This window comes from Pituophis catenifer, unplaced genomic scaffold (genome assembly GCF_029215685.1).
Source record: "Pituophis catenifer annectens isolate HBS135680 unplaced genomic scaffold, rPitCat1.0.hap2 SCAF_11, whole genome shotgun sequence".
NCBI lineage: Eukaryota > Metazoa > Chordata > Lepidosauria > Squamata > Colubridae > Pituophis > Pituophis catenifer.
In genome coordinates, this window is record NW_027256891.1 from 3,686,983 (window position 1) to 3,703,294 (window position 16,312).

Sequence of the window (16,312 nt, forward strand, 5' to 3'; positions counted from 1 at the left end):
CACCTGGCAGGATAAAACAAAGCCTCATTTCCATCACACCAAAGAGAGATGCAAACTCGGGAGAGAAACTCCTTACTCAAGACATTAATGCCTATGGCACAAACTGTCTACATTTTCAAAAGGCAACATTTGGATTGAACAAATTGTTGGCAGAGGATGCAAATTCACAGGTGTGCACGAGATCAAGCCAATATTTTTTTGTGATTATAAGCAAGCAATAGAGAAAATATATCAGCAGCAGCAGCAGCAAAAAAAAAATCTAAGCAGAATGGAAGTCTGCTCTAACTATCACTACCTAATCCAGGAATATCCTACAGAGGAGCCCCTTCCTCAATGGCAAGGATTTAAGTTATGATTTCAGGGTCAGAGGAGAAAGTAAGCAGGAGATGTGGGTTCCAAAGGTGCTTTTTCACGAGGCAAATGGACTTTTCGGCTTTTCTTTGAAGACGTTTCGCTTCTCATCCAAAAAGCTTCTTCAGTTCTGAAGCTGAAGAAGCTTTTTCGATGAGAACCAAAATGTCTTCAAAGAAAAACCAGAAAGTCCAGTTGCCTCGTGAAAAAGCATCTCTGGGACATCCATGACCTGGAGGACTGAGAATTTCCAGAGACATCAGGAGATCTGGGGAAAGCATCTTCTGAATCAGGAGGTCCAAGCTCTAAACCAGCCTCAGAGAATAAGAGCTGCCTGAAGAATGGCTACAGATAGTTCTCAACTTACAGCAATTCATTTAGTGACCGTTTAGCAATACAGCATTGAAAAAGTGACTCGTGACCATTTTTCACAGTTACAATCGGTGTCACATCCCCATGGTCCCATGATCAATGGTAGAACGAAAGTTCTTTCCCAAAGGAAAAAACATCCAGAAAAGAATTGAAAATCCTGCAATTTTAGATACTAAAGAGACAGAACAGCCACCAGAAACTCTACAGTTATGTCAGGAAGGCTGAAGCTCAGAACAAGTTGAGACTTGTTGAAATGTCTAAACCAAAGCAGCACAAAAAATGGATTTTCAGGTACATTGGAAACAAACGCAGAGAAAGTGTGTGTCTGTTGCTAGGAGAAAAGTCTGAATTGGCAACAGGAAACAGCAAGAAGGCAGAGCCCCTTAACCCTGTAGAAAGTTAGCAACCACTCCTCTCCTAGAAGAAGGAAATAGTTTGAGAAATGTTAAAAAGGCAGAATATTATATTTCCCTAAAAGAGAAACATGCTCTTGGAAAGCAGCCCCCACCTTTCTTAATAGCCCCAGCAGGACTGGGCCAGCCTATCTACAAGACAAAAGACCTTCAGCCTCAGAGTGATGGGATTAGCCCTCACTCAAGATCCAAACCAGGACAAAAGCATTAAGACACAATAGGAATTGCCCCCTTTCAGAACACAAGCCTCTTCATTACATCATCACCCTCCAAGTTTCAACCAAACTGGGAGCTCAGACAACCCTAGCTATGACCCCTGCATAGCCCCATGGGAGTCTGACAGCAACCAATAGAATACATGCTGTTGCCACAGGAACAGGAAGCTCAAGGGCAAGGCCCAAGAGAGGTATAAGTAACTCTCATTCTCTACTCCATGTGGTCAGCTGCACCAGGACCACGTGCTTGATGGTTCTGCTTCATTAAACCATCTTTCCAATCAGCCTCCAGGTTTCCAGTGTCTTTCTCCCCACTTGGAACTGAACCAGATGGATATTTCTTCCAATAACCCTGTCTGTATTTTGTGCCTGTCCCTAGCTGACCATTATTCAGCCACTTGCAGAAGGAGGGAGCTCCAGCTCAGGAAATAATTGCTTTAAAAAAACCAATTATTTCCAATTAATTTAAGTCAGAGCCAGAGGAATTGGAGGAATCAAGGAATTAGCGGTACTGAAGAGGAACAAAAGCAGAACCATGCCCTGTAATATCAAAATATCTTCGGAGACCTGCCAAGGTCCCAGAAGACCAAAAGTGCAGTGGTTAGAATGCAGTATTGCAGGATAACTCTGCCAATTCAGCAGTTCGATCCTGATTGGCTCAAGGTTGACTCAGCCTTCCATCCTTCCGAGGTCAGTAAAATGAAGAGCCAGATTGTTAGGGGCAATAGCCTGACTCTGTAAACCATTTAGAGAGGGTTGTAACATGCTGAGAAGTGGTATATAAGTCTAAGTGCTATTGCTATTGTCCCTATCTTAAAAAGGGGGTTAAGAAGAAATTACAGGCCTTTCATCTTGGTGCCTACATTGGGCAAGGTCTTCAAACAGATGACCAAGAAGCTGCTTTTGAGCACATGGATTGCCATGCTACCATTAGCAGGAGCCAGCATAGGCTTTAAGCTCACAAATCATTGCAAACTAACTTCTCCTTTTTGATAGACTTACTAGCTTAATAGATTGGAAGAATGCCATGGACAAAGTTGCACCTTGACCTCAGGAAAAAATCTCACAAAAATTCTCATAGCATCATTATTGATAAAAAGGTAAAATATAAGGTAGATGGATTCCTAATTAGTTGAATAAAGATTGTAATGAATAACTCCATGTCAGTTTGACCAAACGTAGCGTGTGAAAGGTCGTATAGCTCCACCGGCTTGTTCAATAGTGTTATCACTTACTTGAATAATGTTGCTGAGGGGGACAATTATCCAATCTGCAAATGATACAAAATTACCATGTTTCCCCAAAAATAAGACCGGGTCTTATTTTCTTTTGAACCCCCCCCCCCAAAAAATATGGCCTTGGCCTTATTATCAGGGGGTCTTATCCCTAAACCTCAGCCCCAGAGCACCGACCAGCTGCTTCGCCAGTGCCACTCAGGCGGCTGCCTCCAGCAGTCGTGGCAGCTTTTTCGTTGCTTCCCATGCAAACAGCACGAGGTGAGGAGGCGAGGTGGGGGGGGGGAACGGTGGGGAACATGCCCCACATCCACGCGGACGTTCTTCTCCTCCCGGGAGGCGGCAGTGCATTCAGATCCCCAAATCTGGTTTACCGGTCTCAGCCCGCGAGGGGGAGTGGCAGGTGGGGAGGGGTGGGGAAGGAAGGAAGGAAATGGAATGGTGTGTTTTGGCACTCCTCTTTCCGCCTACAGTCCGACAAAGTGTGCAAGCAGGTTAGTGCATCTTCAGTAGGATTCTACTTTTTTTCTTTTTTTTTTTCATATAAAGTGCACCGTGAACAGAACATGGTCAGACTGCTCACCCCTGTTGTAACTTTGGCTGTTTCCGCCACGCGCAGAGGAACATGTCGAATTTGTCTTCTCGCCGAAAGACCCAGACTTTTCTTTCTACAAGGGGAACTCTGTTCTTACAAAGGTGCCATGACGTTAACTCTCGAAGCCCCTCGCTGGAAGTGTTTTCTTGGATGGTGTGAGCCCCTGTCTCTACGGTGGGCTTTCACCGTGGCCCTTGGACCTGGAACTCTGATTGGGAGTGCCTGGCCCATCTCTCTCTCTCGCATCGCCTATCCAGGAAAGAGGCCTCCATCCCAGACTGCTGTGCCTGCCAAGTGGGCCTTTCGTCCCCATGCAGGCTGTGAGCTGCTGGGGGGCTGTGTGGAGATGCAGTCTGTGAGTGTCAGGCTGCTCTCCCCTGTCTTAACTTGGCTGCTTCCGCCATGCGCAGGCCCGATTTCAAGGATCCAGCGTCTTTCTTTCAGGATCATCTGGAGTAGTGCGGCTTTGCGAGAAAAGAAGAGCCCCCCACCTCACACGTCTCCATGCAGCCCCCCAGCGGTTCGCAGCCTGCATGGGGACAACAATTACTAGAAGTCACCATAGATTTGCCAGTCAAACCTTATTGTCTTCTTTGACAAAGTGGCTAAAGAGAACCTGGAGTTCTCTTGTTCAACACCACAATGATGCCCTGAAATCCTGTGGTATGCTGTAATGTTGGAATACCTCAGGTTATCTCCATCTTGCAACCTTGCCAACAATAAGACTGAATTTAATCCAGATAAACTATGTTTTCCAAAAACCTGGAACTTAATCCATGAAACAGTTTATCCCCAAGAACTGAAACATGGAGGTTTTCAAGAAAAGACAGGACAACCAATTTGTCTGAGATGGTATGAGGACTCCTGCCTTGGGCAAGTGACTGTACTAAAAGACCTCCAAGGTCCCTTCAAACCCTGTGGGTCTATGGCAGTGATGGCCAACCTTTTCGGCACCGAGTGTCCAAACTGGAATGCACGTGCGTGCGCCGGAGTGCCAGAAACCTGAAGACCAGGTGGCCAGCACACGCATGTGCGCTGGCCAGCTGGTCTTTGGGTTTCTGGCGTGCACAAAGACCAGCTGCCACGCCGGAAACCCAAAGACCAGGTGGCCAGTGGGCATGCCCACAGAGAGGGCTCTGCATGCCACCTCTGGCACACGTGCCACAGGTTTGCTATCACAGGTCTATGGGAATGAGAATTCTATGTATTCTCAATAATCAGACTTTCTAGTTCTTTAATCCAAGAGCAGAACGGCATTTTTGAGCAAGTCAGAGTCACAACAAGAAAGTATTTCTAGCAGATTTTTAAGGAGGAGAAATAACCTTGAGTCACTTGGAAAAACACAGCCATGTCGCGTGTCTTAGACAGGTTCAAATAGAAGACTGTGGAAAATAGATTAGACTCTTTAGCAGTTGCGATGGCTGCCAAATTTCAGCAGAACTTGTAGTGTTTTAAGAGTGTGTGGATTCCAAAATTTCTTGGACTACTTCCACAAAGCCCAAAGGCAGAAAAGGAGTGCCAAGAACCAGGTGAACTTTTGTATATTTAGTGTTACGATATTCCACCCCTAGAGCACTCCGTTGAAAGAGCAGCATTACACTTCACATCAAAATTAAGATCATACTTCTCTTACAATGTGGTTCAAATTTTATTCTTAATATACTCCAGAAGCCCCCCCAAAAATTGGGGAAAAGTGAGATGAAGAAATTAAGAGCGTAAGGAGATAAGAACCATTCTGGGTCCCACTGTGGCTAATGAGATGTATCCCAAATGCATGGCCAGAAAGAGGGGGGGGGCATCCTGTCCTCTGACAGGTGAGATATGCTGTCAAGCTGAACAAACACCCACAGACACACACACCCCTTCAGTCCTCCATGAATTTGTCCAGATGGGAAACTAAAATGACAAAACCATGTATCAGCTCAATGCTTTCATTAAAGTATGTTCAGAAAACCAAATGCACAGGTACAAAACAGATAGTACCTGGCTCAAAAATAGTAACTCTGACAGGGATCTAGTTGTCCTGATAGACCACCACTTAAATATGAGCTAGCGGTGTGTGCTGCAGCTGCCAAAAAAGCCAATCCACTCTTAGGTTGCATCAACAGAGGGGTACCATCAAAATCATGAGAAGTGATAGCATCACCCTATACAGCACCGGGAAGGCTGGGATTTTAGAAAATGTGAAGAGAAGAGGAATAAAGATGATATGGAGTATGGAGATTAAATCATATGATAAGGGAACTAGCCTAGTGAAGAGAAGAATTAGGGGAGTCCTGAAGGCATCTTGCAATACTTGAAAAGCTGCCACAGAGAAGTGGGGGTCGACCTATACTCCAGAGCACCAGAGGGCAGGACAAGAAGCAATGATGGAAGCTCATCAGAGGAAGATCTAACCCGGAACTAATTTCCTGACAAGAAAGACAATTAATCAATGGAACAGCTTGCCTCCCAAAGTTGTGGTTGCTCCATGACTGGAGATGTTCAACACCATCTGTCCAGGATGGGTTAAGAACTCCTGCCCTGGGTAGGGGCGTGGACTCCAAGGTCCCTTCCCTCTCTGTTCTTCTGTATTCTGTACTACAGTTGGAAATAAGCTGAATTGAGATTCCATCCCCAATAGCAATTATGATTCTGGTACCAATAGAAAAAAAGATTTCTAAAAGAATAATTTGTTTCAATCATGATGAAGGGAAGGATGGCAAAAAAGTGCTACATAAACATCTAGCAAAAGTTCAAAAGCAAACCGAGGATTCCACAATGAGATGGAAACAGAATAGAGAATAGCAAGAGTTGGAAGGGACTTTGGAGGTCTTCTAGTCAAGTGATCACCAATCACTGGTGGTCCTTGAGAAAATTTTGGTGGTCTGCAGAAAAATTAGTTGCATTTTTTTATATTGCACTAAATACTATTCATCTTTTTTAGAAATTCATATAAGTGGTCCGTGGGATTTAAAATTATGAATTTAGTGGTCCCTGAGGTCCAAAAGGTTGGTGACCCCTGTTCTAGCCAACCCCCTGCTCAAGCAGGAGGTCCTATACCATTCCAGACAAATGGCTATTTTTATTTTATTTTTATTTTATTTTTTTATATGCCGCCCTTCTCCGGAGACTCAGGGCGTCTTACAATGCGTTAAGCAATAGCCTTCATACTTTTGTATATTTTATACAAAGTCAGCTTATTGCCCCCACAAACCGGGTCCTCATTTTACCTACCTTAGAAAGGATGGAAGGCTGAGTCGACCTTGAGCCTGGTGAGATTAGAACTTGCAGTAATTGCAGGCAGCTGGATGTTAAATGCTGCCTTAGTAGGAGGCATTAGCCTCCTACGCCACTCAGGCTCCTTTAAAATCTCTTTGGTAAAACAGAAGAAAAAACAAGAAATCAATTACAAAAAAAGAGAAAAGCAAGCAATACAATAACAATTAAATATCTGTAAGGGTTGCTGATGATATAAATCAATTAATTAGACCCACAATTGTAGTAAGCAACAACTAGAAATAGTGTCAGAAAAGCTAAAGTTAAGCAGAGATTCAAAAAGTATTCTTCTATACATATTGAAAGCAAACTGAAGGAAAAAAAACAGATTATCAACTGTTCCACAAAGATATCAAATGAAGTTGAAGAAGTCAATTCCAGCTGTTAATGCATTCATGGGAACTTTATCCAAGCCAAAGTTCACACACAATGCGTCTAAACAGTTTGTGGATTGTGATACAAGAATACAATGTTCCTAAGTTATAGAAGCACAATGAGAAAAGTTATTTAACTTCTTATTAAAATTTGTGTACTTCTTATCTTGGTATTTTCTGCTGCTTGCTTTCAACCATTTATGGATTGTTGCCAAATCCCTAAATATCCACAGGCTTAGTAATGTGATTAATCATCTGCCATCAAATCACCGTCAACCCTTAGTGACCACATATATTTTCTCCATGCCAATATTCCTAACTTGGTCTTTCAGATCTTCCTACAGTGTCCCCATCACACACTAACTGAGTCCATCCACCTTGTTCTGATTGTAGTTTTCTTCCTTCCACCTTTCCCAGCTAGCTGGGTCTTCACATCATGTGTCCGAAGTAGAATAATTTGAGCCATTTGTGCCTCATGAAATCTCTGGGTTGATTTTTTTTTCTTCAATGTCCCATCAGTTTGTTTCCTCGGCTGTCCGTTGTACTCTCAAGAGTCTTCTCCAACACCAAAGTCCAAAGGCCTCAATACTCTTCCTATCTTGCTTCTTAAAAACAGAGTGTTCACTTCCATAGAATGTTACAGGGAATTTCATGGCTTGTACACTTCTGATCTTTCTGGGTACTACACAGACACATCATTTGGGCATCTTTTCCAAGGTTTCAAGAAAGCAAGAGAAGAAACAATAGATGGAAACTAATCAAGGAGAGAAGCAATCTAGAACTAAGGAGAAATTTCCTAACAATGAGAACAAGTAACCAGCGGAGCCGCCTGCCTTCAGGAGGTTGAGGGTGTGCCATCACTAGAGTTTTTCAAGGACTCTTGTCCTTGCCATTTGTCCAGAATAGAAGAGTCTCCTGCTGAGCAGGGGTTGGACTAAAAGACCTCCAAGGTTCTTTCCGACTCAGTTATTCTGTTTCACAGCTGCTCTATTATGTGCTGGTCTGCAACCTATTTCTTGACTGCTTGTTCCTTGACTGTTGATGGCTGATTCAAGGCAGAAGTTACTCTCCACTTTGATGTTTTCACTGTCAATTCTCAGGCTAGTCATTACTTTGGTCTTCTTTATATTTAATTTTAGCCCCACTGTGCAGCTTGACTTTTATTACCAGACCTTTCAGATCCTTTGCATTTTTGGTTATCTCAGGATAACCAAAATTTAAGAATTTAAATCTCAGAACCTCGGAAAGGCTTTATCTTTCGACAGGGTCATCAGCACAGTATAGGCTATTGATATTTTTCCTGCACTCAGCCTGCTTTCAGTCCAACTTTACTTAATATGTACTCAGGTTAAATAAGGGGAGAATATAGAATTTATCTGTGTTAAATCTTACAGGAAACCTATGAACAATTTTCCATGCATGAAAAATAAAACAAAAAAGAAAGGGAAAAACAATCCCTTTTCCCTATTGCTCAGGTGAGAATTAGTACTGGAATAGCCAGGAAAATAAACAACCTTTATTCATAGAAATTAACCAGACTGTTAAGGTGCTATGCTTAAAAGCATCAACATTTTGTTCTCTCACTAGAGAACCAGAGAGATCATAAATCTATAAAAAAAAAAATGTTGGACTTTTTGCTCAAGTTAGGGCTGCTTAATTCATCCCACATACAACTCTGATCACACTGGCCTCAAAGAGCATTTCTTCTAAGTGTTTGGTAGCAGAGGAGAACAGCCCTTTGCAAAAGGTGAGGGAGATGCATGCATGATCAAACTGGCTACTAAAGCCATAAATCTCTCTTAGCAAATGAAATGGATCTATTCAGCCAAGCATATAAGGTACACCCTTTAGTTTGGTCTAAAATGGATATGCATAATGCAAAAAGAATCTTCTATTTAGCTGTGTGACTCTCCCAGTAACAGAGCTACACAAGTGCTTCCTCGCTTAACATGACAAATGTATGTATAAGTATTTCAGGTCACCTCAATTGCAATTTGCATCTCTATGCGGCTTACACAATTAAAAGGAAAAAAGGGAAAAAACCAGGAACAATAAAACAGTTCACACAGGGGAAAAACAAATCAAGAAAACTGTAAACTCCATTGCAAAACTCACAAACAGCTTTCAGGACAGGAACTCCTGCCAGACCAGCTGCAACAGGCAGCTTTCTAAGGCTTTACAAAAGCAGACACTGCAGGGTCAGGGCAGACTTAGAAGGGGAGGCCTCTTCCAGAGGAGGAAAAGACCCCCCACCCACCCACCCTTGACACTGCTGTGCTGATGGGACTAGGAGCCAGCCAGATAGGACAGATCTTTCCAGGCAGGCAGCAACAACAACAGAGGAAAATGTTCCTAAGCCCTGTAGATTTTACAGATGGCAATGTATCCCTGAATGCAGCCCAGAAACCAACTGGCAACTTGTGCAGCTAACAAAGTAGAAATATGTCACGGGGTGAACCAAGATGCAGCTACAGCCGCTACATTCTGAATTAGCCCCAAGTGAACTTCCTTGCTGTAATTCAAACAGAAAGCGAGGAGGACAGAAGTGTTCGACTGAAGGAGCTCCTGATCCAGGAAAGGTCCATAATTCACACACAACGATTCTGTGCAAAGACTCTGTCAGGAAAATCAGTAATTAAATCAAACTGGTATACAGAGAACATAGAAAAATAGAATTGGAAGGGCGCTTGGAGATCATCTAGTCCAACCCCCTGCTCAAGCAGGAGACCCTATACTATTCCAGACAAGTGGCTGTCCAGTCTTTTCTTGAAAACCTCCAATGATGAAGCACCCACAACTTCTGAAGGGCAAGTTGTTCAACTGGTTAATTGTTCTCACTGTTAGGAAATTTCTCCTTAGTTCTAGGTTGCTTCTCTCCTTGATTAGTTTCCACCCATTGCTTCTTGTCCTACCCTCGGGTGCTTTGGAGAATAGCTTGATTCCCTCTTCTTTGGGGCAGCCCCTGGGATATTGGAAGACTGCTATCATGTCTCCCCTAGTCCTTCTTTTCATTAAACTAAACATGCCCAGTTCCTGCACCCGTTCTTCATATGTTTTAGCCTCCAGTCCCCTAATCATCTTTGTTGCTCTTCTCTGCACTCTTTCTAGAGTCTCCACATCTTTTTTTACATCGTGGCGACCAAAACTGGATGCAGTATTCCAAGTGTGGTCTTACTAATTTTATTTTATTTTTATATAGCAGTAGTAATACTTCACATGATCTTGATTCTATCCCTCTATTAATGCAGCTTAAGACTGCATTGGCTTTTTTTGGCTGCTGCCACACACTGCTGGATCACAAGTGATTGTCCATTTGGACTCCAAGATCCCTCTCCCAATTACTGGCTTTAAGCCAAGTTTCACTTAGTCTATACCTATACATTTGGGTTTTCTTGCCTAAGTGTAAAACCTTACTTTTATCTTCATTTTGTTAGATAGGGCCCAGTGTTCAGGTCTGTCAAGATCCTTCTGGCTCTTGAGCCTATCTTCTAAAGTGTTGGCTATTCCCACCATCTAGGTGTCATCTGCACCTTTGATGAGCTCCTCCCCTCACCTAGATTGTTTATGAGATGTTTTATTGATTTATTGCCTTACTTCCCCTCCCCCTTTTGAGTTTCTGAAGCCAACCAGGCACAAGAAGGAACCTGAGCTCACTTTTATCTACAGATATGCATGCTTACATCATATGTGTCTTATACATTGATCTTTCCAACCTTTCTAAGATGTATAAATACAAGGGCATCCCTTTGTTGGGCGGGCAGCCATCTCTCAATATTCTTTGGAGAGTCCCAGCAGCACACGCTGCCTAATAAACGCTGCACTAAGCCTTGGTAATTTGCTTTGGATCCTGTGTTTGATTCCACAACTCTGCCACCCACTTCTGCCCCTTGGACAACAGATCCAGGGGAAACCCCCATGTTATGCAGAGTTTCTGCCTGGGGAAATGCAGCCCCATTGAGATGGAATATCTTGATCCTTTAATCAGAAGCCATCCATATTCTTAGGGATCATTCTCCCCATCCATATGCTGACAGCCTCTAGGCAGGGGGAAGAGCCACAATGGCTGTCCTGGCCAGTCAAGGTTGCAAACTGGGCCTGGGCCAACAGATATCCTCCGAGGCACTAACAAGAAGTGGGAAAAGCATTGAGGAATCCCCCAAAGGGTATTTTTCCCTAACACACACGACTCAGTGGTGGGTTTCAAAATTTTAAGGTTACTGCAAAATCCCCATTTCCTCCCGATCAGCTGGGACTTGGGAGGCAGAGAATAGATGGGGGCGGGGCCAGTCAGAATTTTTACTACCGGTTCTCTTAAAATTTCCATTACCAGTTCTCCAGAACTGGTCAGAACCTGCTGAAACCCACCTCTGAAGTGACTCCAGAGGAAGGGGGAAAAGTGCTGGGAAGCAGCATCCACAACCCACCCCCCTCCATTCCTGAAGTCAGATATCGGGATCAACAGTGTCGAAGCCAAGAGATAAAAAAAGTTGCACCAACCTATTCTGTCCCTGTAAGAAGCCACTCACAAAAGCAATCCATGTCATTGTGTGCCATCCTTGATGGGCATCTATGTAAGCCAAGAATGGGCAAAGCCAATGCACCCACACCTGAAAGATTAACCACAGCGTGGAATTCACTGCTAGTAAACTTCCTCATTTGTAAAAGTTTAACTGAGCGCTCACCTACATCTCACACCCCAAAACATAAAAATATCTCCAACCTGCTTCCACCCTCTTTCCACAGAAAAAGCAGAAAAGATGAAGGGGAAACGGAGGCAGAGGAAACAGGGGGAGGGGGCTGCTCTAGCAGAAGTGGGGCTGCTGGACCTAACAGGATGAGGACCGGGCAAGAGCAAACAGAGGGAAGGAGGGAAGGCCTGCTGGGCATTGCAGGAACCATCCATTCCCTAGCCAGGGTTGGCTCCTCCTTGCCCATCACTCCTTCCCCTTCCTTGGTTTTCACAGCATCTTACCAAGACCACCCCTCCATCCAGAGAGCATTATTTGGGGGGGGGAGGGCTCTGCTTGCTTTATAGTACAGGATGTGCCTACATTCTGTAGAATCCAAACTGAAGCACAAGTAGTCCTCGACTTACGACCACAGTTGAGCCCGACATTTCTGTTGCTGAGACAGTTTGTTAAAGTGAATTTTACCCAGTGGTGAAATGTAAAATTTGTTACTACCTGTTCTGTGGGTGTGGCTTATTGTGTGGGCGTGGTTTGGTGGGGGTAATGTGACTGGGTGGGCGTGGCCAACATTTTTTTTTTTTACTTTTAAAAGCATTTTTTCTACAACCTTAAGAGGTTGCAGAAAAAAATGCTTTTAAAAGCCTCTGATGATCAGGCAACTCAGCTGGGATTGTCAGAGGCTTTTAAAAGGATCTTTTTCTACAATCTCTTTGGCCGAAAAAATGCTTTTAAAAGTAAAAAAAAAAAAAAGCCTCTGATGATCGCGTGACTCAGCTGGGCATGGGGGGGGGAGCAGGGATTTTTGCTACCGGTTCTCTGAACCACCCGTCTCCATCGCTACCGGATCAGGCGACCCGGTCTGAACCAGGAGCATTTCACCCCTGATTTTACCCCATTTTGTGACTTTTCTTACCACATTTGTTAAGTGAATCCCTGCAGTTGTTAAGTTAGTAACAAGGTTGTTAAGTGAATCGGGCTTCCCCACTGATTTTGCTTGTCAGAAGGTCACAAAAGGAGATCACATGACCCCGTGTGCCTGACTCATGCAGTGCAGGAAATCCCACGGGTGTACTCACTCCGACATGTGCTACCTCGGGATACAAAGGTGTCATATCAGCATAGGACAATGGTAGTCCGGGGGTTCCAATGAGGAACATGTCACCGTGCATAGACTTTCCATTGGCATCCTTCAGTCTCAAAAGACTATGGTATTGTGCTCTGGAAAGAGGTCCTAAAACAGCATCTAGTGTGACTAAAAAGGCCGATTCGAGAGTGGCCATCCCTTCCACACTGAGGGCAGATACATTCTGTCCCCTGCCCAGCCCCCAGATTTCGCCGATTCTGGGACTGCGTCTTTGCCTCAGCCTGCCGAGCAAGTGTCTCTTTGAATTGGAGAAGGCCATGCTGCGTCTTTAGCCTCCAAGCTAAACGATCGGAGGTCAAGGTTTCCCAGTCGTTCATGTCCATTCCCAGGGCCTTTCGGTCCCTCTTGCAGATATCCTTATATCGCAGCTGTGGTCTCCCTCTGAGGCGCTTTCCCTGCACTAATTCTCCCTACAGGAGATCTTTCGGAATCTGACCATCAGCCATTCTCACGACATGCCCCAGCCAGCATAGACGTTGCTGTTTCAATACTGTACACATCAGTGGTGGGTTCCTCCCGGTTCGGCCGAGCCGGTAGCGGTGACAATATGACATCACTGAACCGGTTCTCTTTGTTCGGGAGCTGGGCCCTCAAACCCGCTCCCGTGTTTTTCTTACCTTTTATTTGGCCCCACCCCCAATCTATTCGCTGCCTCCCAAGTCCCAGCTGATCGGCTAGAAGGAAAAAACTGTTTAAACTCTTGCCACGGGGCTTCAAAGGGCCGCCCTACAGCTGATCAGTGTTAAAAAGCAGTGTGGTGGTAGACCAAGACGCTCCAAGAACAAATGGGTAGACCAGTACAGCTCTGCAAACAGTTAAAAGCCTGGTAGACAGTACCTCTGCTAAATCCCAAAGAATTGTCACATGACCATCAAATCATGCCCACAAAATAAGCCACGCCCACAGAACCGGTAGTAAAAAAATTTAGAACCCACCCCTGGTACACATGCTAGAAATTCCAGCACGTTTCAGCCAATCCATCAGGGGGTTAATGACTTGTCCTCGGAGGGACCCCTGCCAGAGTTACCACATACCAGGGGCCATGCCTCCGGGTCCCACCTCGTTGTGGTAATGAGACAGCTGCCATGAAAGCAGCAGGTCAAAATTAGGGCTGGCAGGATCATGGCCGTCTTGGCCATCATCTGTGCTGCCTGGAGCTTCACACTGGAAGGTGAACCACAGAGCAGGTGCCATACATGTCAGACCCTAATATCCTCCACAGACCAGCTAACACCACCCACTCCTAAGCAGTGGCACAATCATTGGATGCACAACCAAATCAGACAGGCATCCGTATACAGCAGCAATGGCCATAATGAAAAATCCTGGTTGAACTACAACTCCCAGCATCCCTCACCATTGGCCATGTTAGCCAGAGCTGCTGGGGGCTGAACCATTATTAGAGCAATATTGGAGGGAGGACTGTGGTTAGATGGAAAGCTTGCTGGCGGCATGAGCCCTGGTGGCACAGTGGTTTGACTGCAGCATTGTGGGCTGACTCTGCCCATAGCCAGGAGTTTGATCCTGATGGGCTCGAGGTTGATTCAAGCCTTCCATCCTTCCGAGGTCGGTAAAATGAGGACCCACATTACTGGGGACAATATACTGACATTTGTAAACCACTCAGAGTGCTACAGAGAGGTGTACAAGTCTGCTTTTGCTATTGCTAATATGCGCTAGGTGGAGCTTCCCTGGAGAAGCCGAACTTCATGGAATTTGCACCTAGTGTCCTATTCCTGCAGGAGGGACCTACTCTGCCTGTGCACCGATCATTATGTACTCTTCAAACAACTTGCACCAGGATATTCATCACCAAGGACTACAGTCAAATGGAAAGCTTCCCAACGGCAGATTCCCCCTTCTCTAGCTCTGTGGGGCTCCATGGCACCTCTGCCTGCTGCTGGAGGAAGGGTCCCTGCCCAGACCAGGAGAGGGCAATCTGCAATCTGTAGTCCCTGGGCTCCACAAGGACTCCAGTTATTTACCTTTGTTTTACCTAAACTGTGCCTGTTGCCAGACATGATGGCTCCATCCGCCTGTCCAGAATGATGCATGACTGCATCGCTTATTTATTTTTACTTATTACAAACTCTTTTCAAAGCAGGCATTACAAGGTTCGAAAACTACAAGCAATTTGCTATAAGCATGCCTTTCTTTGCGTGCCCTCGCCCGCACACAGACCCCCATCCCAAAATAACCCTCCCAGCGCTTGCAGACTTTGCACAAGAGGCTAAGCTTGGTTGGTGCTGGCTTCGGTTACTATTGGGGGGGTGGGGGGGGGGTCTCTGCCCCTCTGGCTACTTTGCAGCCCAAAGGCGCCAACTAAGTCAGCAGCCGAGAACGGAGCCGGAGCCGGACCCGCAATGCGAACGCCGCCAGCTTCTCTGCCTGCGGAGGGAAAGGACTCCGCACTTCGAAGAGGAGCCAGTTCAGGACCAGTTGCCGGGAACCGTTGCCATCGCGCCAAGGCTCCCCGCCGATTCCGGCCTCCCCCCGCCCAGCCCGACCCGGACCTGCCGCCGCGGGGAAGGCGGGCTGGGCGAGGCCTCCGGGGGGTCGGCCGCCTTCCTTGGCGCCTTTGCCCGGCTGTCACCCCGCGCATCCTCGGCCGGGGGGAGCGGGAAGGAGGCGCTTGCCGACCTGGCCCGAGTCCCCGGAGCAGCGCTCCGCCGCGCACTCACCTGCCGGGGGCTGCCGCTGCCGGGCTCGCCGGGGTGGCGCTGCTGGGGCTGGGGCTGGGGCCGGGGCCGGGCGGCGGGCGCGAGGTCCCGGGCGGGCCGGGGCGGGGCTCTGGCGGTGCCGCCGGGCTGCCAGCCGGCCTGGGGCGCCGTCCGCTCGCGGCGCAGTTCGGAGCGCAGCTCCAGGTAGCAGCCCAGCGTCAGGAGGTGCAGCGCCAGCGAGAGCGCCAGGAAGCCGCCCACCGCCCGCCACGCGCCCGAGCCCCGCCGCCCGCAAGCGCAGCCCCCGCCGGCCCGCTCCGCCTCCAGCGGCCGCAGCGGCGCCCCGCGCTCCGAACCCATCGCGCCGGCCCGGCCCTACTGCGGCCGCCCCATCGCCCCGCGCCCACGCCGCCGATGCTGCTCCCGCGGCCGCCGCTGGAAGAGTCCCCGCCCGGGGGAGGCGGGGACGGCGGGGGAACGCCTCTGCTGCGCGCCCTCCTCCCCCCCCCCCCCCCGCCCCTCCTGCCCGCTGCGGCTCCTCGACTTTTCTTTTTTTTTTAATTTGATTTATATGCCGCCCTTCTCCGGAGACTCAGGGCGGCTTACCATGCGTTAAGCAATAGCCTTCATCCTTTTGTATATTTATACAAAGTCAGCTTATTGCCCCCACAATCCGGTCCTCATTTTACCTACCTTAGAAAGGATGGAAGGCTGAGTCAACCTTATTTATTTATTTTATTTTATTTTTCATATTTGTATACCGCCCTACTCCCGAAGGACTCAGGGCGGTGAACAGCCATAATAAATACAAATACATATAGAAGTTAAAAACTATTAAGAAACAGATTAAGTAATTTAGGCTCAAAGATTAAAAAACATCCAAATTTATCTAAAGAGGTTTAAAACCCAATTTAAAAGACAGTTTAAAAGCCAATTAAAAAGGGAGAGTTAGGCCAGACCAGCTTGTTGGAATAGAAATGTTTTCAGGGCTCGGCGGAATATGCGTA

The 16,312-nt window shown here is 46.6% G+C and overlaps 1 protein-coding gene across 1 annotated transcript in view; it reads right to left on the reverse strand.

Annotated features, from left to right (window-relative positions):
• EDA (ectodysplasin A) overlaps window positions 1-15,665 on the reverse strand; it is a 69,177-nt gene extending 53,512 nt beyond the window's left edge. Inside the window, exon 1 of the mRNA XM_070951985.1 lies at window positions 15,327-15,665. Within this exon, the coding sequence (XP_070808086.1) occupies window positions 15,327-15,665 (339 nt within the window). The remainder of the gene's footprint in view (window positions 1-15,326) is intronic.
• Between the last annotated feature and the right edge of the window lie 647 nt (window positions 15,666-16,312).